Below are 21,879 nucleotides of genomic sequence, written 5' to 3' on the forward strand. Positions count from 1 at the left end.
TGTGCCTCGGAATCCTCCAGGAAGAAAATCAAGTTCAAAGTCTTTTCAGCAAACTCTTACTGTCTTCTTGGCACATATGTCAAGAAGAAAAGCCACTGACCTTATCCAAAGATTTAGTGATTTTCATCACACACCCATCGCAGATCATCTTCCATGCAAGGCGGGCAGTATTCCGGGAATCATCCAGCCCTTGGGAAAACGAGATATGGTGCTGTTGTTGACCAAGTCAGGCAAGTTAACTATTCTGTACTCACACAACCCTTTCTCACTGCTTAACAAAAGAACCTGTAGGGATACAGCTATGCACAAAGCACCCTTGTATAAGAAGACCCTAGTATAAGTATAAAATTTGGTGATCTACACATGGCAGGTAGTAAGTCCAGGGACAATCAAGTTCCACTCCCTGCTTGGTCCTGAAGTGCACTTTGTGACTGAGTCACTCTGCCTCCCAGTCTGGTCCAGCCCACCCCACCGGGTTGCTGCAAGGATAAAAACAGAAGGAGGTAGGGAACAGTAGGTACTGTCCTGAACTTGTGTGTGTGTGTGTTTAATACTATTTTATTAATTTTTACAGTAACAAAAATCACATAAAAATAACTATACTATGTCTACAATCCATAACAACTTCCAAACATGGGATTTCTAAAATCCCTTGACTTCCCTCCACTCCCCTTCTTGGTTCTTTAGTTTTACATTTGTTCGTGCACATCCATAATATCTTAAATTCACAATAATTTCTAGTTTTATACATTATTCATCATATTACAAGTGTTTTTCAAAATTCTGCTAATGTATGATATTGTACACAATGCTTTGGAAATATGCAATAAATATTTTTCACTTTTTCAAATTATTGCCCTGAACTTTTTTCAAATAATTTAATAAATTGTCCTGAACTTTTTGAAAGAAGGGTGAAACAAAAGTGGAATAAAACTCATTTAAAAGGATAAGAAAAACCAGCATTCTTGGTTTTAGAGCATGTCATTATTGAACAGTTTGGGTTATATTCCATGGAGTTTGTCTCAGTTTCGGCAGAGCTTGGAACAAGCCTAAGAACTTGCTACAGATAAATAGAAATATTTCCATACATACACACATACACACTTAAAAATTCACTCACCAGAATGCTCCCGTCCTGCAAATATGATCCCTACATCCTGCAAAGCACCGTTTAGCCCACGTGGCTTCCGACAGTAGAAGAGCTAAGAGGAAATAAAGGTAAAGACATTAGCTGCTGTGCTCTGTTCAATTTGAATTATGGCGGGTGTTCATAGGCACAGCACAAAATTTAGTTCTTCATATACGCCTTTCTTTAGCACTGGCGTGGGAAGCCTGTGACCCTCTAAACATTGCTGAACTACACCTCCCATAATCCCTGACTATTGGCCATGCTCGCTGGGGCTGATGGAAGTTAGGAGTTCCACAACATTTAGAGGGCCAAAGGTTCTTTGCTTTAGCAAGTCAAGGAACTGAAAACACTCCCACCAGTGCTCTGATTACTAAATATTCAGGAGCAATAATAAAATGAATCTGTATTAAGTGATATCTATCATTTTTAAAATAATGAATATACTACATTTATAAATGCAATAAGCGTATAGACACTTAAAAACTTTAAGATAAGCTACCGCAGAGAGATGACCCAGAGTCACCCATGGAGCCGAGTTTGGGATTTTCTTAACAAACTAGTTTGGGTCAGGGGATGGCTTATTGTTGTACATTGTTTAAAATGTTTGTTTTCCTTCTGGGATTGTACCCTCAAGTGTGTTTTATAAGCTGGTCTCCGACCGTAATAAATTATCTATCTATCTATCTATCTATCTATCTATCTAATATACTACATAGATCACATCCTTCCTCCAAAAAAATCAATAAATCACTGTCCCATCTTACTTACAGGGCTGTCTACCACGAAAGGCCCTATGACAAGGAATAGGAGACCAAAGGAGATAGGCAATGATGACCTCAGGTGACCTCAGACTGTTCCCTCCTCCTTGCACACAGTGACTGCACTATGGAAGGCAGCCTGGTGACTTGTTATGCTTTTCAGGCAACTGGTTGGCTGCTGGGAATGGAATGCTGGACAACATGGGCCACTGTTCCAATCACAGCTCCTCCTATGTTCTTATTGCAACCTTATTAAATTATTTTATTCCCCCCCCCCAATGTATTTCTTTACTTTACTTTACTTCCTTAAAGGTGGGATATGGATAATATAATAAATAAATAATACAGACAGGACCAGAGATGGGTCATATACCTAGGAGGGCTATGTAAACATGTGATCTTTATGTCACCAGCGAAGGAAAACACTTAATGAATAAAAGAAAAGAAGAGAGATGGAAAGGAGTAAAACAGATGGGAGGTTTGAACTAACATGACAGTATTATAAGCAATGTAGAAATGCAGCAAAAGTTTATTTCATCTGGCCAATGATCTAGCTTGCGGAGATGCAGACAGGCTGCCAGTTACACCATGACCACGGCAATCCAAACAATAAGCAGCTCTCAGCTAGCAAAATTGGCCATTTCCGCATTCCTTTCATGAATATTACACATACACAGTCTGATCTCACCTTGTAAGTTGCCCGGAGATCAATCCAGGAGTTTAAAACATCTGGTTTTCTCAGCTGCTTTCTTTTACACTCGTATTGCAAACACACACCCAGGTCCCAGTCTGTAGAACAAACAAACTGTCATAAACCTTTCATGTTTTATGCTTTGTTATTGTTTCTAGCTTTCTTCCGTGTGGAAGAGTAACTGTGTCTTATCAGACAGCCATTCCTCACCGGGCTAGAAACATGAGGAATTAAAGTAGGAAAAGATACCTAGGGACTAAGTCCGCTCTATGGTGTGATCGTGAAATGCACACATAGCTGCTGAGGAGTACGCAATCCACAACTGTGCATTGCACCTCCCAACTCAGAGTTTTGTGTGTATTTTATCCAAGAAAAACCTCATTTTTCTTTTGCTTTCTTAAACCAGTTTCTAGCACATGTTGCAAATACAGCCTTGAAAGATTTTTCAAAAGGAAATGGAAAAGCAAAGTCAAGAGGGTCAAATCACTTCAAACCACTTTCAGTGTAAGAAATCAGATTTTTAAAAAGGTACTATGAATTACCTGACCATGTAACAAAAGCACATAATTTCCCTTCCGAAGAATGACCTGAACTGAAAACAATGTTTTTTTCCTTCTGCATTTTTTGAATCCATTTAGAAAACTGAGACAGGCATATATGAAGAGGGGTGCCTTCATCAACTTGGTGCTTAATAGAAGAGAACAAGATACATTTAGTATTTTTGACAGTATCCAAGTGTTGCTTTACACTCAGCCTTAACACAATTCATTGTCAGGCATAGTGAAACAGGGTCAACAACACCTCAATGGTTTCAAAACCAACTGGAAACTATGAGCTTAGCTTGCAAATTGACTGCAACATGAAACAATAAAATTGTACCTGCTTTATGCCAGTTAGCTCAGTGCAAAATTCAGAGAGAATGGGATGTTCCTGAGGCTGCACGTACATGTGGAATTCAGATTCAATCTCTCCATTCAAGGTGTTTAATAGAACTGCTGGAAATTCAACTAAAGAAAGTACATTTTCATTCCAAATCAGGTTTATTTTAAAGAAATAGCATTCTTAAAAATGCAGTTTTACAGATGGAGTTGAAGAGTGCTGGGTCAAAGGTTTAAGGCCCCCCCGCCCCCCAGTCATAAAATACATTGGGTCAGTTATATTTCCTTACCCTAACCTACCTCACAGGATTGTTGTGAGTATAAAAGGGAGAGGGGATTACCGGTATATAAATCTTTCTAAGCTCCTTTGAGAGAGGAAGAGATAAAAATGCAATTAATTGCAACCGTGCCCCAGGTTTAAACAAGCTAAACATTTCAGCATGTTTTAATACCACTGAAAAATCAATTCATATTTTTTAAGACAAGCTCATCTATTTGCTCCTAGGAATGCTTATAAGCCAAGATGTTTTGATCAATTGATCAATCAATCAATCAATCAATCAATCCCTAAGCTACTGCGTTTTGGCTAGTTTAAGAAGGGTGAGTTTTCTTAACAGAATGACAACCACCGAAATCACAGACTGGACTTTGACAAACTTAACTAGATTGATCTGTCCTGGAGCGAGAGGTGAGTGGGGTTTTGTTTTTGTATGTTCTTCTCTTTTTTGTAATTTTTATATATTGGAATTCAATAAAAATATGTTTATTTTTTTAAAAACACACACACACACAGCATGGTAGTGTTTGGTACCATTTAAATTCCACTTGTTGGACAAAAATACATCGTCCTTTTCTCATTTGGACCTTCCTAATGGAATCCCACAAGGTTCCATCTTGTTCCCTCTCCTTTTCAAAGTGTGTATTAAATCCTTGGATGAGGAATCGTCAATACACTGAAGACATCTTCTCCTAAGCTCCATGCTCTTGGTTCTTTAGTAACCCCAATCCAATAAACTCTAATTTATAAGCAAAGAGTTTAACCAATCACAAGCTGCCTTGTTCTCTCAAGGAAGTACTGTTCATTCAACTGGGGTGCATGGGTCACATTTCCCAGTACTATAGGGTTTGGGGAAGCCAGAGCATAGGTCATGCTGAATCCTTCATGTTCAAAGAAGTCTCACTCATAAAGCTTTGATTTGTGGCCAATAGCAGCAATGGCCAGAGACTTCTTTGCATGAGCTGCTACATCTAAGGCAGTGGTTTTCAACCAGTGTTGTATAGCACCCTGGGGTGCCTTGAACGATGGTCGGGGGTGCCGTGGGCAACACTGGCCTCTGTCCCTCTTTCCTTCCCTCCCTCTTCTGATGCCCTCTTAACGTCTCTGACTCCCAAAATGCTTGCACACCTGTTTGTTGCAGCACAGCCCTTGCTACAGGCTCCCCAGGTAAATGGTACCTCTGGAGCTGGCCATGGGGTACTTCCCATGCCCCTATGGGGCAGTGTGAGGAGACACCTCTCTTTGGGGTGGGGGGGGCAGCTCAGAGACCAGGGGTGGCAGCAGCAGCTATCTGAAGGACTCCCAAGGAGAGGAGAGGGGAGAGGAGGCTGAGGGAACATTCCACAAGGGAGGGTGTTTGAAAAAGGTGAGAGGCTGCCAGTTCTGCAGGCAAGGGGTGACATAACTGGGCTCCTGAGCCCTACAACAGTGCCACAGAAAGGATGTAGTTGGTCAAGGGAGCCATAGACTCAAAAAGGTTGAAAACTTCTGATAGTAAGAGGTGTGCCCCAAATACCAGCGGCTGTTATGTTCCAGCACCCACCTCCAGTCATTCATGTAACTTAAGTATCAAAATATGAATACTTTACATGTAGAGTTTGGGATAGGTAGGTTGGGAATTATACACAAATAAACTGCATGAGCAATGTTTTGATAGCTCCATTATTAATTTACCGATTACACAGAAGCAGTTCTCAAACAATATTACTAAATCTTCACTTACTGATTTCTTGAGTGTAACATTTTCTGCCTTCTTTCCAGCACGTAGACTCAAAATCAATAATTACTAAGTAGTCAAACAACTGCCCTACGGAATCAAGCGAGGATTGTGTTATTTGCGAGAGTAAAGACAGTAATTTTTGCTGTGCAATTCAGACAGAGTACAGTACTCACTCAGTTTGGGTTTGCCATGATTCTGGCCACTGGGTGATGTTTTAGAAATTCTTCTAATAATGCCAAGCTGCCTACCAAAAAATAATAAAGAAATAAAAAATACAAACACATACTGAAAGAATTAATCTCTCAATAGCAGAACAGTATTTTGGGGGGTAACCAAGCGATCGAGATTCAGGCCTGAGGCTCCCAAATCCCTTGAGAAAAAGTGTGGAGAACAGTTGGGACAACTAGTAATGAAATGCAAGCGGCCCAACCTGTAACCTATTTACACGAAGCTCAAAAAAAAAGGGGATAAAAGGGGAGAGAACGGGGGCAAAATGGGGGTTTGTTCCAGACATCTAGCAGCATCTTTTCTTCTCACCAGCTCCCTCCAAACCCTTATTTTAAACACCCAAACCTTCCCAAGGGAAAAGAAACCCACCAGGCTTGTTAACCAGGGTGGTGCAGTGGTTAGAGCACCAGACTAGGACCTGGGAGAGCAGGGTTCGAATCCTCACTCAGCCATGGAGCTCCCTGGGTGACCTTGGGCCAGTTACTGCCTCTGAACCTAACCAACCTCACAGGGTTGTTGGGTGGATTAAATGAATAAGGAGGGGGCAGTGCGCTGCCTGGAGCTCTTTGGATGAAAAGGCAGTGTATAAATAAAATTAATAATAACAATAATAATAATAATAACCCGAGAGCCCACTAGAGAAATGGAGGAAAAGGAGGATGCAGCGCCTGTTGTAGGCCTCACCTGGCCAACTTCTTCGTCGCCATGGTTACGGCCTCCCACTCCCATCCCCCATCCCCGACGCTCCACGCTCCCCACTCCTCTCCGTTTCCGGCCTCCGTTTTGAACAGCCCGCGGATCCCGCCTCTTATCGATGCCGTCGACAAATCGGCTACTAGGGTCTGGTCCTTCTGACTTCCGGGGAGCTCCCCGTTCTTCTCCGGAGTCCCCGCTCGCGACTTCTCCAACAGCCTATTGCGGCGCTCCGAGAGAGGGGGTGGGTGGGTGAGTAGCCTAGGCCGAAGGAGACGATTGCCGATCGGAAGCTTTTCCTCGATTGGGAGCTCCGCTCTGCACCCCGCGAAGGCGAACGGAGGAAGAAGGTGAGCATCTCTCCTGCTTAAACGACCGTCGTTCTTTGAAAGGCGGGGGGGGGGGGGCGGGAGAAGCGGCTATGCGGGGTTTGCCTTCAGAGGGCAGGAGGAGGAGGAGGAATCCGGCCCCCCCTCCAGGGATAAACGCACATGGCTGCTGGTCTCCCAGCGGTCTACTCTGCGTAGTGCTAACATTGGCTCTATAACCTGCAGTCTTGAGTCTCCTCTCCATGATTGCACACGCTGTGGGTGTCCCTGCACCTGCTCCATGCTATTTAGGCTGCCATGCACACCATATGCTTAATCCTGGGAGCTGTAGTTTGTTATGGGTGCTTGGAATTGCAGACTACGGTTCCCAGGATTTGGGGAGGGAAAATCTGTTTCAATTGTATGGTGTGTATTACAGCCTTTTCACGACACAACATTTATTTCCTCCCTTTATTATTATTATGCATGTCATACCCTCGCAACATTTCTCCGATGAAAATAGGGACCTCCCGTTCCATAATGATAATTTTAGTATTTATACCCCACACATCTTATTGGGTTGCTCCAGCCACTCCCTATACAGGATGGCTTTCAGATGGTTTTGGGGGTTGGGTGGCTCTATACCCTCCAACATTTCTCCAATGAAAATAGGGACATCCTAAGGAAAAGCGGGACATTCCAGGATCAAATCAGAAACCAGGACTTCTCTAAATCAGGGATGCCCCTGGAAAATAGAGACACTTGGAGGGTCTGGCATGTTGCTATGTGCTTGGCTCCACTAGAAGTATGCTTGTTCTATAATGGCTTCCCCTTCAGTTGTGGATTGGATCTAGAATAATATGACAATCCTAACCATGTCTACTCAGAAGTGTGTCCTGTTCAAGTCAGTGGGGTTTCCTCCCAGGTATGTGGGAGCTTTTGTCCTGCTGAAATCATTGGTACAGATTATTCATGATTTACTTTTAAGTGCCATTGTTAATTTCGGTGTTCTCAAAGGGGAGGGCCTGCAACAGCAGTGGGGGGTGCTTCTGTTTCTAGGGCACCCCATTTCATTGCTCCTTATTGAAGGCAATGGAGAAATTGAAGACACCAAACTCCCCACTGCTTTCAGTGTGGTATAGGTTGCAATCATTGGCACACCTCCTAGAGAGTAAGCCCAATTAAGTTCAGCAGGACTTCTGAGTGCAAAAACGTAAAACATAGAACAAACATATTCTGTCTTGTGACTATAAATAGCTTAGCTGGTTAGAACCATTGTGTAAATGCTCCCAGTTATTATTATTTATTAAATTTGAATACAGCCCTCCATGCATAGATCTCAAGGCAGCTCACAACACAAAAATACAAGATAAGAAAACACACACACAAAACAATAGAACGAAAACAAAACAGTAGCCCCTACTCCCTCCCACAACACAGTTGTACCATGTTGAAACCCATTTCAAACGTGGCAGAACATTGCCCTGGTTTCCTCCCAAAACACAAACAGAGGGTCATACTTGTAAATAAGAAAGATATCTTTATTCAGATGGCTAGAAGTACAGGCTCAGCAGCTGACACAGGGCTCGGGAGTTCAAGAGCAGGGCAAGAAGTTCAGAACCGGACAGAAGCAACGAAGATGTCACAACAAGTTTTCCCACCAAGCCTTTAAAGCTGAGACGTGTGTTCACTCAGGAGACTCTCTTGCCTTGCGGGGATGTTGAGATTGCGAGTGTGCTCTCTGGTGGGGTACGTGGGTCTGCTTCCATGTGTGAAGGCAGCTCCTGAGTCCAGATGACAAGCACCTTCCTGATCAAAACCCTATCCAGTGGTTGCCAAACTCAGCCCTCCAGATGTTTTGGGACTACAACTCCCATCATCCCTAGCTAACAGAACCAGTGGTCAGGGATGATGGGAATTGTAGTCCCCAAACATCTGGAGGGCCGAGTTTGGCCACCACTGCCATGCAATCTCCACTGAGGCTTTCTGCTCCACATGTGGGTCGGAGGGAAGAGCTCCCATCCCTGCTTCCTCTTCCAAAGCAACTGTAGTTGAGTGAAAAGAGGAGATTTGCCTGCCTCCAACCCAGGTTCCCACAACCCATGCCACCACCCCATTTTCTCTTCTTCTGTCTGTGCCTGCCAAATCGTGTTGTGGGGTTTGTTATATTTTGTTCAACTTAAATCTGTTTCCAGCTATTTTATTTCCTGATTCGTCTTTTTGGCAGATACAACACACACACCCACCCCAAGAAAAAGACGCCAACCCCATACTAATGGACAAAATGGATACAGCAACCCATGTCATGAAAAAGAAACGGCCCTGTGAAGATAATGAAAAGACAGAGAAGGTTAAAAAGAGAAGGAAGGTTGATGAAAGCGATGTTTGCCAAAACCAGCAGAAAGCTAAAAGTGATGTAAGTGTTCCTGCTATTGCAGGAGATCTGCTCTCAGTTCTGTGGATGAGCCCCTCAGTCTCCAATCTCAGCAAAAAGTAACAATAAGTTGTGTACTAGAGTAGACCCATTGGAAATAATGACCCTACGTTAGTCACACCTATTAACTTCAGTGGGTTAACTCTGAATAGGACTAGCACTGGATACAACCCAGTGCTTTTTTAACAGGTTTGACTGTTCCCTGGCTACAGCCATTTCTGGACCATAGTAGCCTGACCACAGTTTTCAGGGTGCTGGTCACCTCCACATTGGATTAATACAATGCACTCTTTGCAGGGCTTCCCCTGAAGCTGTCCCAGAAACTGCAGCTAGTACAAAATGCAGCAGCCTGAATGCTCACTGGGGCAAAATCCAGGAGAGCCAGACTTGATCAGAAGTGGCCATCATCTAAAGACAGATCACCTCCAGGCCATGTTTGTGTGAAGCCAGTGTGTTCCTCCCTGAATTCTGCAAAAGTAAACTTAAGCTTCTGGCCCTCATGAAATCAAGACAAGATTAAAAGCACTTTGTGGGTCAAGTTTTAAAATCTTGTAAACCGAAAGGTAGGAAAGCAGGCAGCCAAGTCCCCCCACCATTTCTAACCCTGCAAGGTCGTTTTTGAGAGGATGACTCATGTGTTTTTTCACAGTCAGGGTTGTTAACTTCCCAGCGGAGGATTTTTGCAAATGGCACGTCCAACTGCAGTCGCTTGGCATTTGCTGTGTTTATGTAAATAGCTTCCAAGTGATGTCAAGTTATGCATAATCAAAATACTGTATGCTCACTCTGTCTTCCCTGCTTGCTCATTTATTTTCTCTGTGCCCTTTTTGTAAGAGACGAGTCGTCCCCTTCTGGAATTCATTCAGTGGCAGCTCAGACACTTCAACGCTTTCTGTCTTTGTAAACAATCCTAAGTCGGTTCTCTCTTTCTTTTCAGGAGAAGCAGCCCTGCTTGTCTGCCAAAGTGTTTGGAGAAGACTCTGAAATCAGCTACGACCAACTGTACAGATTCCTCAAGTATTCTGCTTTGGGGAAGCGCCACGATGCAACTCATCCCAGGTAGTCACTTGTCCCCTTCCAGGTGTTGATGGGCTCCCAACTCCCATGCTCTCATTGAGGTTGAGAGCTGGAGTCCAGCAACATCCTGGAGGACTGAAGGCTGCCCATCCCTGCTATATGTTCAGTCTAGGAGTCCATCCTACATGCTCCAACAGGAATAGATCTCACTATAGACCGTCACCTAATGCCATTCTCATCTCCTCTGATGAGCTGTGACCCATGCACCTTTGACTCTTCCATTAGCCTGTGTCAAGTTTCTGGCACCGACATAGATCACATCAGCACCATGCATTTAAAACACATGGCTTCCTCCAAAGAATCATGGGAACTGTAGTTTGCTCCCCGCAGAACTGCAATTGCCAGCATACACAGTTGCCAGGGATCTTTGGGGGAAATAATGTATTTTCATTGCGTATTGTGGATGTGAATTTAGTTCAGGGAAGGCTTCAGTTCAGATCCCCTCCTGGCTACATCAGAACCCCAGGATGGCCCAGCAGGATCAGGCCCATCTAGTCCAGTAGGAATATTGATTTCCCTTGTTTACTTGAAGAGATGGATTGATTTGCTTGATTTATTATAGTTTCGTTCAAGAATCCCAAAGAGGATTACAAACAATAAATAATAAGAACATGGTTGAACATAATAAATGCAGCATAAATCATATGGGATAATTAATGGCCTTGTGGAGAAAGTAGCAAAATTTCTGAGAGATGCCACATCACTATAAGACTCATAGAATCATAGAGTTGGAAGAGACCACAAGGGCCATCGAGTCCAACCCCCTGCCAAGCAGGAAACGCCATCAGAGCACTCCTGACATATGGTTGTCAAGCCTCTGCTTAAAGACCTCCAAAGAAGGAGACTCCACCACACTCCTTGGCAGCAAATTCCACTGTCGAACAGCTCTTACTGTCAGGAAGTTCTTCCTAATGTTTAGGTAGAATCTTTTTTCTTGTAGTTTGGAACCATTGCTCCGTGTCTGCTTCTCTGGAGCAGCAGAAAACAACCTTTCTCCCTCCTCTATGTGACATCCTTTTATATACAGTGGTGCCCCGCAAGACGAATGCCTCGCTAAACGAAAAACCCGCAAGACGAACGGGTTTTCCGATTTTTAGCGGCTTCGCAAGACGAATTTCCCTATGGGCTTGCTTCGCAAGACGAAAGCCCATAGGGAAATCTCCGGGGACAGCGGGGAAGCGCAGCACGTCTTCTCCTCTGTTCCTGGACCTGTCCTGAAGGCTTGCGGTGGGAGGTCCGGGAACAGAGGAGAAGGCGCGCAGCGCTTCTCCTCTGTTCCCGGGGCTTGCGGTGGGAGGAGGGTTTTTCCTCCACACCGCCAACATTCAGAACAGCCTTCTGAATGTTGGCGGTGGGGAGGAAAGCCCTCCTCCCACCGCAAGCCTTCAGGACAGGTCCGGGAACAGAGGGGAAGGCGGCAGCGCTTCTCCTCTGTTCACGGACCTGTCTTGAAGACTTGCGGTTGGAGGAAGGTTTTCCTCCCCACCGCCAACATTCAGAAGGCTGTTCTAAAGGCTGGCGGTGGGAAGAAAAGCCCTTCTCCCCTGCCAGCCTTCAGAAGAGTTCCCCGCAGAAGAGTTCTCCAAGCTGCGGATAGCAGCCTGCTGCCCCTATCCGCAGCTTGGAGAGCCCTGTGAGGAAGTCCTGCAGGGCTCCCCAAGCTGCGAATGTCTGCCCCCCGCGAGGGGCGCTCTGAAGCAGAGCGCCCCTCGTGCGGGGCAGCAGCCTGCTATCCGCAGCTTGGAGAGCCCTGCGGGGAAGTCCTGCAGGGCTCCCCAAGCTGCGAATGTCTGCCCCGCGTGAGGGGCGCTCTGCTTCAGAGCGCCCCTCGCGCCGGGCAGCAGGCTGCTATCCGCAGCCTAGGCAGCCCTGCAGGAACTCTTCTGAAGGCTGGCGGTGGGAGAAGGGCTTTTCTTCCCACCGCCAGCCTTCAGAAGGCTGTTCTGAAGGCTGGCGGTGGGGAGAAAAGCCCTTCTCCCCCCGCCAGCCCTCAGAAGAGGTCCGGGGACAGACTGTCCCCGGACCTGGTCTGAAGGCGGTCTCCCTAGGAACGCATTAATTGATTTTCAATGCATTCCTATGGGAAACCGTGCTTCGCAAGACGAAAAACTCGCAAGAAGAAAAAACTTGCGGAACGAATTAATTTCGTCTTGCGAGGCACCACTGTATTTGAACATGGCTATCATATCACCCCTTAACCTCCTCTTCTCCAGGCTAAACATGCCCAACTCCCATAGCCGTTCCTCATAAGGCATCGTTTCCAGGCCTTTGACCATTTTGGTTGCCCTCCTCTGGACACGTTCCAGTTTGTCAGTGTCCTTCTTGAACTGTGGTGCCCAGAACTGGACACAGTACTCCAGGTGAGGTCTGACCAGAGCAGAATACAGTGGCACTATTACTTCCCTTGATCTAGATGCTATACTCCTATTGATGCAGCCCAGAATTGCATTGGCTTTTTTAGCTGCCGCGTCACACTGTTGGCTCATGTCAAGTTTGTGGTCAACCAAGACTCCTAGATCCTTTTCACATGTACTGCTCTCAAGCCAGGTGTCACCCATCTTGTATTTGTGCCTCTCATTTTTTTTGCCCAAGTCCAATACTTTACATTTCTCCCTGTTAAAATTCATCTTGTTTGTTTTGGCCCAGTTCTCTAATCTGTCAAGGTCGCTTTGAAGTGTGATCCTGTCCTCTGGGGTGTTAGCCACCCCTCCCAGTTTGGTGTCATCTGCAAATTTGATCAGGATGCCCTTGAGTCCATCATCCAAGTCGTTGATAAAGATGTTGAATAAGACGGGGCCCAAGACACAAGAGGCACTTTTTAACCTTAGTTTTACCTTAAAGCATCTCCTTCTATGAACAGATGCCAATTTTACGCTTTGACTTAAATACTTCTGCATTCTGTGCATGCCAGTAAGTGAGATTGATGGAGAACATCACAAATACAGCGTGAATCATCTAGAACAAGTAACAAATAATCAGTGGAACAATTGCAGTCTATAAAACACTGTTAACAAAGCAGCAACTAAAAAATAAGCTGGACGCCACAATTAAAGCAAAAAGTCATGTTATGCGATCAACAAATCGGTACAGCATTTATGAACTAAGAAGCAGCAGACAAACACCATGTCCCGGACTGCTTTTCCAAGTTCCATGCCTTTCAAAAGCAGCTTTGCCATGCGCTGTTGGGAGGGTATATTGTGAGGGGTGTGGTCAGGAGAGAGTCCTGGGGGCCTGGTAGAGATACTTGGGGGCCGCATTCAGCGCCTGAGCCTGAGATTCCCCAGCGGTGCTGCAGGCCTTCGCTGCTCTGAATGAACATTCTCCTTCCTCCTTAACCATGCTCAAGAGGGGCAAAGCATGCAGAAAGTTCCTGGTTCAGTTCTTGGCATTGCCTTAAAACAAAAAGGCTCACACAGCAGGTGGTAGGAAGATCTCTTTGACTGGGAACTGGAGAACATGTGCCAATCAAAGTAAAGGGCGTTGGACTAAAGAGGCATAAAGAGCATTTACATTCCGGCGCCCGGACACTGAGGTCCAGCGCCGAGGGCCTTGTGGTGGTTCCCTCGCTGCGAGAAGCCAAGTTACAGGGAACCAGGCAGAGGGCCTTCTCGGTAGTGGCGCCCGCCCTGTGGAACGCCCTCCCACCAGATGTCAAAGAGAAAAATAACTACCAAACTTTTAGAAGACATCTGAAGGCAGCCCTGTTTAGGGAAGCTTTTAATGTTTAATAGGTTATTGTATTTTAGTGTTTTGTTGGAAGCCGCCCAGAGTGGCTGGAGAAACCCAGCCAGATGGGTGGGGTATAAATAATAAATTGTTGTTGTTGTTGTTATCTTTCTGTGTCCCAGTGCTGCATCAACAACATTGACCAGGACTGGAAACCAGGTCCTTGTCCCTAAAATACCCATGACCAAGGAACCTGCCTTATACTGAAGCAGAACGCAAGAAGGGCCAGCGGGGTCAGGCCAATGGCCCATCTAGTCCAGTCTCCTGTTGTCACATTGGCCAACCAGATGCCTATGGGAAGCCCACTAGCAGACCACGATCACAGGACGACTGGTCTAGCAAGCTCAGTATTGTCTACACTGACTCTCCAGGGTTTCAGACAGGATCTAGAAATGCCTGGGGATTTGAACCCGGGACCTTCTGCATGCGAAGCAGATGCTCTGCCGCTGAGCTACAGACCTTGCCCCCCCCATTACCGTGCTTTGTCGCCCCCCACCTAGAGAAAGGCAGGAGGCTCACCGGAGTGGTAATGGCTTTCCCTCTCCCCCTGCTTTGTGGTGCAGCTGGTGCCGTGTTCATCACCGGAGGCGTCTGGCTGGCGTAGTGGTGGTGGTCCTGCGGGACGTCGGTCAGCTCCACTTCGACCGCTTCTACCTGCAGTTCAAGCATCTCCGAAAGACATTCAGACATGTAAGTTCGCCAGCCGTAATCCTTGAGGCATCTGGGCAAGCTCCTATAATCGGGACAGAGCTCCTATAATCAGTTCCAGAGGGCAGCAAACTAGGGATGGCAAACCTCAGTTCTGTGGGCCAAATGTGCTCCCCCCCCCCGCCCTTGATCTTTCTGTTTGGCTCCTGGACATGCCGCTTATCAGCTTTGCTTTGTATTGTTTTTGCCTGGCTGGAATGAATCCTTTCATCTCCATCCGTCCATATTGCACACACAAATAGAGAGGGGGAGGTGCATATGTTTCAGTTTGTGTGAAATTCACATCCATTGCACCACCCACTTTTCCCTCTGGCTCTGCCCCCTCAACCCCCCAGAAGTCAGTTGAGAAGGGAGAGTTACCTTCAGACCAGAGAAACTTCCCCACCTCTGCTGCGAACCCTTTTCCAGGCTGGCAGGTTTCGTTGCCTGATTTGCAGGAATGAAATAAAGCGACAAAATGGACGTGCTATTCTCCCTTGCTCTCCCCACTCTCCAGCCACAATCTGTGGCCGCTCAAGAAGGCACCAGATATTATTATTATTATTATTATTATTATTATTATTATTATTATTATTATATTTTATTTTAACTTGTGTCCCGCCCCTCTGACTGGGTTACCCCAGCCACTCTTGGTGGCTTCCAATGTATATAAAAACATAATTAAACATTAAAAGTCTTCCCTATGCACTCTCCCCAAGAACTTCGTCTCCCAAGTCTTGGCACACAGGGCTCCAAAACCTAGCTGCGAATATGCGTTCGCGTGACGTGCTTTTCTTAACACAAACGGTACGTTCTGTCTTTTGAAAGAGACAACTGTTTTCCACGCAGAATAGAGTCTACTTTAATGTGTTCAGTTTCTTTTCTTTTCTTTTTCTTTTTGGTTTTCCTTACAAGTCTCCTCTGAACAGGATGCTTTGAATGAGTAAAGTTTGCCCAAGTTTTTTTTTTTTTTAAAGCGGTGGGTGGATGGGGGGAGCTTTCCAGTGGCAAGGAAACACATGTCTTTAATTGAGAGCAAATTCAAGACTTTCCAGGAATATGCAGCCGCCAGTCCTTGCCAGCGAGACGAAGACTGAGCTTTCTCTGGCTCCTGCCTGGAAGTCAAGGTCATTAATACGATAACGACACAAAAGAGGCCCGTTTTAGTCACTCCCATTTCCCTGAAAATGTTATTTGTCCCCCTGTGCAGTCCTCCCCACCGTTAAAGCAACAATTTTGGACTCAAGAGTGAGGCAGTTTAAAAATGGCTGTATGCTAGTGTGTTTGGACTATACTAGACTATGACCTGGGAGATGAGTATTCAGAAAGACGGTGGTTCTATCACCACTGTTGGAGGGAGTATATTTCTGAATACCACTGACTGGTAGTCAGTCACAAGCAAGGGCTGTCGCTCTTGGGTCCTGCTTTCAGGATTCCCATGGGCATCTAGTTGGCAACTGTGAGGGCAGAATGCTAAGCTAGCTGGACATTTGGCCAGAGCTCTTCTTACGAGACCAGGTTTCAAATCCTTACTTAGCCAGAGAGCTCACAGGGTCAGCCTAACCTACCTCACATGGTTTCTGTGAGGAATAAAAAAGGGAGGGGAGGCAAACCCCGAAGGGGGAAGTAGAATGGAGTATCCTAGAATTGGGCACGGCTGGTCGTCTGGAGCGCTGAAAAAAGCAGCCCTCGGCACTGCAACATTTTATTGCAGACCCCGCTTGTTTTCTGCCTACAGTGGTGCCCCGCAAGACGAATGCCTCGCAAGACGGAAAACCCGCTAGACGAAAGGGTTTTCCGTTTTGGAGGTGCTTCGCAAAATGAATTTCCTATGGGTTTGCTTCGCAAGACGAAAATGTCTTGCGAGTTCCTGTGGGGTTCCCCCCCCCCCTTTTTCTAAGCCGCTAAGCCGCTTATCAGCTGATCTGCTAAGCCACTTAGCCGCTTATCAGCTGATCCGCTAAGCCGCTTATCAGCTGATCCGCTAAGCCGCTTATCAGCTGATCCACTAAGCCGATTATCAGCTGATCCGCTAAGCCGCTAATGGGCTTGCTTCGCAAGACGAAAAAACCGCAAGACGAAGAGACTCGCGGAACGGATTCTTTTCGTCTTCTGAGGCACCACTGTATTAATAGGGGTCTGTTTATGCAGTGCATCTGTTGCACGTGCGTTTGGAAAGTGTTTGGGCGCTTCAGCGAGCGCGGAGGTGAAACTTAAAAAGACAAAAGACCAGTATCAGTCGGTGGACCTCTATCACGGGGAGAAGGGGAATCACTTGAATCATTTGCTCGATGTTTTGATGAATTAAAAATCCTTCCAAATGACACGTACGTTCAACATAAGAAGAGCCCTGTTCAGTTAGGCTAAATCTCTCAAGGGCTGTCACATGGAAGAGGGAGCCAGCTTGATTTCTCCTGCTCCGGAGGGAGGGACCCAAACTGATGGCTTCAAGTTACCAGAAAGGAAATTCTGACTAAATATCAGGAAGAACTTCTGTACAGTAAGAACTGTTTGACAGTGGAACAGACTCCCTGGGAAGGTGGTGGACTCTTCTTCCTTGGAGGTTTTTAAGCAGAAGTTGGATGGCCATCTGTGATGGATGCTTGAGTTGAGGTTGCTGCATTGCAGGGGGTTAGACTAGATGACCCTTCCAACTCTACAATTCTGTGATTCTAGTCTAGCATCCTGTTCTCGCACCAGCCAACCAGATGTCCATCAGAAGTCTGCAATCAGGACCTGCGTACTATTGCATGTTTGATCAAAAGGGAAATCCTGTAATTTTTCAGCTTTGGACTTTCCTGGTTAGGCGTCCACTTATTTCTATCTAGGCTCTGTTATTTCCAGAACTATCAACCTCGGACGTTTTGGACTTGGGCCACTGTCTTGAAATCTGTGTGGAGGCTAAATCTACCACACTGCTTTCCTTAGTCTGTGGGACCCCCTAAGACATGGGTAGGCAAACTAAGGCTTGCGGGCCAGATCAGGCCCAATTGCCTTCTGGATCTGGCCCACGGATGGTCCAGGAATCACCGCGTGGATCACCAGCACATGGGTTCTTTCCTTCTCCCTCACACGGCGGCGCCGGCGCCTCCTCCCTCCCTCTTTCTGGCTTCTCCCTGCCCTGCCTAGAGGAGGAAGGGGGCTGGGCTTTGTTGGTGCCAGCAGCAGCAGCTCTTGAGTGGCCGCCATTTTAAGCAGCTCCTCTCCGGAGCCCTTTCACACGCTGCTCATTGTCCTGCCGCCAGCCCCTGCCGCTTGCAAGACACGGGTAAGCAGCCACCGGGGCTCGTGGTGCTCTTGCATCATTTCCCGCCAAAATATAGTCTGGCCCCCCACAAGGTCTGAGCAGACGGCCCGCTGCTGAAGTTTCTCACCCCTGCCCTAAGACCTCAAGCAGAAAAGAAAAATGTTTGTTTTTGTGGGATTGGCACATGGCTTCCATAGCAGCCCCTTAATTACTTGGCCTGACCTTTTGTTCAGTTGTGTATTTTGGCACCTTCTCTGTCCGAAGATTCGAGAACTTACGTAGCTGCTATTCATTCATGTTAAATTTATTTGTATGCAGGGTTTCTGGACCCGATCCAACACTAGGAGTCAGTGAAATGTATTTTTAATTACTGGGGTACCAAAAGAACAAAACAAAAACCCACCCAAGTTTTTCTTTTTCTTTTTGGTTTTGTTTAAGCTTCCCGGCTTTTCCAGCTGCCATACGTGTCTGCTTCGTTTGTTTTTAAAGTTATCTGCTGTTATTTTCCATGTCATTTTTAACTCTTTTTAAAGTGTGGTGTAATGGTTTGAGTATTGGACTGCAGCCTGGGAGGCCAGGATTCAAATCCCCACTCAGCCATGGGGCTCACTGGGTGACCGGGGGGGGCAGTCCCTGCTTTTCTCAGCCTCTCCTACCTCACAGGGTTGTTGTGAGGATAAAATGGGGAGTGAGGAGAACAGTGCCACCACCTTGAGCTTCTTGAAGATGAAGGCAGCCTCTAAATGTAATAAATAAATAAAGCTGTCTTTGTTGCACTTTGTGCATTTCCTTGGGGTGTGTTTCGGAAGGCGTTAAATAAACAAGCAAATGGTGAAATTTGGAGTTGTGGAGAGTTACAGGTTCTCCATTCCTGGATACAAGAGAAATCTTGCTGTGACGCACAAGTTTCTCTGCATTTTCAGTTCTTTGGTTTGCCATGTCCTCTGTGTCTTTCAACAGCGCTTCTCTCTGCCCCCGGCCTCTGATGACTTTATGAAAGAACTTTGCGGCTCGGGAATAAATGATGCTCCACAGATCAGCAGGCAAGGTATTTAGTATTTGTGTGTACAGTGGTACCTCGGCTTACATATGCTTCAGGTTACATACGCTTCAGGTTACAGACTCCGTTAACCCAGAAATAGTACCTCAGGTTAAGAACTTTGCTTCAGGATGAGAACAGAAATCGTGCTCCGGCGGCGCGGTGGCAGCAGGAGGCCCCGTTAGCTAAAGGGGTGCTTCAGATTAAGAACAGTTTCAGGTTAAGAACAGACCTCCAGAACGAATTAAGTACTTAACCTGAGGTACCACTGTACTTGAACCCTGGTTGGTTAAAATCCCTTGCTATTCCAGATTGGCATGTGTGGCTCTCCTGTGAATCTGACCTGGCGTCAGTCAAACACGTGGTACAGCTCTGCCCAAATAGTTCAGTCCTGAAAGCACAGCACTGGCTGTCAGCGAGTCTCTGGGCCAAATTCTTTAATTATAATTTTTTATTAGTTTTTTTTTTAACATATCATTTTCAACAGTAATTAAACATACTTTTACATCTTATTCAAATTTTTGACTTCCATCAATCCTGTCTGAAAATTTTCCAATCTAATCTCTCAGTATGCATTTCTTATCTTCCTTATTACATTTCAAACTCATAACCAATATCTCTATCTTTTTCTACTTTGTAGCACTTCGCATATTTCTCCTTCCAAAACTTCTTGTAGTCCTACTAGCGTAATTTGTTGATTACAGTTGCTCTTCAAATAATTCATACACTTCTTCCAATCTTCTGTAAATCTCTGGTCCCGCAGGTTTCAAATCCTTCCTGTCATTTTGTCCAATTCTGCATAGTCCATTAATTTCGTCTGCCATTCTTCTTTCGTCGGAATTTCTTCTTGTTTCCATTTCTGGGCTAACAACACTCTTGCTGCAGTTGTTGCATATAAAAACAATTTAACATCTTGCCTATTAATGTCCTGACCTATAATACCAAGTAAAAATGCTTCTGGTTTTTTAAAAAATGTATATTTCAACATCTTTTTCATCTCATTATATATCATTTCCCAGAAGTTCTTTACTTTTTTACATCCCCATCACATATGATAGAATGTCCCTTCTTTTTCTTTTCATTTCCAACATTTATTATTTGTCTTATACATTTTAGCTAATTTCCCTGGTGTAATATCCCATCTATACATCATTTTCATCATAATCTCTTTCAAAGCATAACAGGCTGTAAATTTTATCCTTTCATTCCACAACTTTTCCCATTCTTCAAGCGTCTCTGGGCCAAATTCAGTCTGTTGGCACTTGCATATAAAAAGCCTTAAATGGCTTAGGGCCCAAAGGAACAACACGGGTTTCCTGCCTGCCAGAAACTAGCACCAACTGATGCCTGTGAGCCTGCCACAGATTCCCACCATACAGCTCAGGATTCCCTGCCATCGAATCGTAGAGTTGGAAGGGACCATGGGGGTCATCTAGCCCAACCTCTGCAGTGCAGGGATATTTTCTCCAACGCGGGGACTGAACCCTTGACCCTGAGATTAAGAGTCTTGTGCTCTTAACGACGGAGCTACCCCAGAGCTGTTTCAGAGTGTGCAGTCGTAGGCTGCAGGAAGAAGTCGTAGGCTGCAGGAAGGAGAAGTAGTGGGACCGATTCGGATGGTCCGCCCCCGCCACTTAATGGATCCAAATGGTTTCCAGAGAGTGGTTGGGGATGCTTTATCCCATGTTGATGGCCTTTCAGCCGATTCCCTGGTGGCCCGCTGGAATGTGGAGTTAACCAGGGCTATTGACTGTTTGGCTCCGAAGCGCCCTCTCCGATTGCATGAAGCCCGGAGAGCCCCGTGGTTTTCCACGGATCTGAGGGCAATGAAACAATCGTTGAGACGGCTAGAGCGCCGGTGGCGGATAACTCATTCTGAATCTGACCGGACACGGGTTAGAGCTCAACGTCGAGCCTACCAAGTGGCGATAGCGACGGCGAAGAAGACTTTCTTCACCGCCTCTATTGCATCTGCAGAAAACAGCAGCAGGAGACTCTTTCAGGTGGTTCGCAATTTAGCGGAACCACCTGTAACATCGGGGCCCAGTACGGGCCACATGTTCTCCTGCAATGATTTTGCAAATTTTTTTGCAGATAAAATCGCTCAGATTCGGGAAGAAGTAGACTCCACCGTGGGAGCAGGGCCGGGGCGGGAGAGTGCTAGAGTCCTGTCTGGTCAAGTTGTGTGGGATCAATTTCAATCTGTTACCTCCGAGGATGTGGACAGGCTGCTTGGACGAGTGAAGCCAACCACCTGTCTCCTGGATCCTTGCCCATCCTGGCTTATAAAAGCTAGCCGGGAAGGACTGGGCGATGGGCTTCGTGGGGTGGTGAATGCTTCCCTCCGTGAGGGAGCCTTCCCAGACCCGCTGAAAGAGGCGGTTATTAAACCGCTTCTTAAAAAACCATCTTTAGATGCGGCCACGATGGCCAATTATCGCCCAGTCTCAAACCTCCCATTCTTGGGCAAGGTGATTGAGCGAGTGGTTGCTGAACAACTCCAGGCACGCCTGGAAGAAGCGGACCATTTGGATCCCTTCCAGTCGGGATTCAGGCCTCATCATGGGACTGAAACTGCCTTGGTCGCACTGGTTGATGATCTCCGGCGGGCTAGGGACAAAGGTGAGAGCTGTTTCCTAGTTCTGCTGGATCTCTCAGCGGCGTTTGATACCATCGACCATGACATCCTTCTGGACCGTCTTGAGGGGCTGGGAGCTGGGGGCACTGTCATACAGTGGTTCCGCTCCTTCCTCCTGGGCCGTGTTCAGAAAGTGGTGGTGGGGGATGAGTGTTCAGACCCCTGGCCGCTCACTTGTGGGGTGCCTCAGGGTTCTGTCCTCTCCCCCATGCTTTTCAACATCTACATGCAGCCGCTGGGAGCGATCATCAGGAGGTTTGGGCTGGGTGTTCATCATTATGCAGATGATACCCAGCTCTACCTCTCTTTTAAATCAGAACCAGTGAAGGCGGTAAAGGTCCTGTGTGAG

The 21,879-nt window shown here is 46.2% G+C and overlaps 2 protein-coding genes across 2 annotated transcripts in view; one reads left to right on the forward strand and one right to left on the reverse strand.

The window, feature by feature from the left end:
* Positions 1–49: 49 nt before the first annotated feature.
* On the reverse strand, positions 50–9,046 carry LOC309329288 (ERI1 exoribonuclease 2-like). The gene is made up of 9 exons (XM_081840071.1): positions 8,921–9,046; positions 6,366–6,737; positions 5,627–5,697; positions 5,457–5,540; positions 3,458–3,585; positions 3,121–3,265; positions 2,576–2,676; positions 1,121–1,202; positions 50–189 (listed from the first exon to the last, which is right to left on the reverse strand). Exons 2-9 carry the CDS (start codon positions 6,386–6,388, stop codon positions 80–82), a joined length of 744 nt encoding a protein of 247 aa, XP_081696197.1. The 5' UTR covers positions 6,389–6,737; positions 8,921–9,046; the 3' UTR covers positions 50–79.
* REXO5 (RNA exonuclease 5) overlaps positions 8,958–21,879 on the forward strand; it is a gene marked incomplete at its 5' end in the record, with an annotated part of 33,253 nt that continues 20,331 nt past the window's right edge. The window contains 4 exons of the mRNA XM_081839704.1: positions 8,958–9,098; positions 10,054–10,175; positions 14,483–14,609; positions 18,814–18,901. Coding sequence (XP_081695830.1) covers positions 8,958–9,098; positions 10,054–10,175; positions 14,483–14,609; positions 18,814–18,901 — 478 coding nt within the window. The remainder of the gene's footprint in view (positions 9,099–10,053; positions 10,176–14,482; positions 14,610–18,813; positions 18,902–21,879) is intronic.

Source organism: Podarcis erhardii (assembly GCF_964252035.2).
Source record: "Podarcis erhardii genome assembly, chromosome: 14".
Lineage (NCBI taxonomy): Eukaryota > Metazoa > Chordata > Lepidosauria > Squamata > Lacertidae > Podarcis > Podarcis erhardii.

What these genes read in the sequence shown, in the direction of transcription:
- LOC309329288 (XM_081840071.1), bottom strand. Translation starts at nt 6,388, where the DNA reads ATGGCGACGAAGAAGTTGGCCAG. An exon ending in TCATGGCAAACCCAAACTGA is followed by an intron (nt 5,541 to 5,626) that starts GTGAGTACTGTA and finishes TTGATTCCGTAG; the next exon opens with GGCAGTTGTTTGACTACTTA. An exon ending in AGCTAACTGGCATAAAGCAG is followed by an intron (nt 3,266 to 3,457) that starts GTACAATTTTAT and finishes TCTTCTATTAAG; the next exon opens with CACCAAGTTGATGAAGGCAC.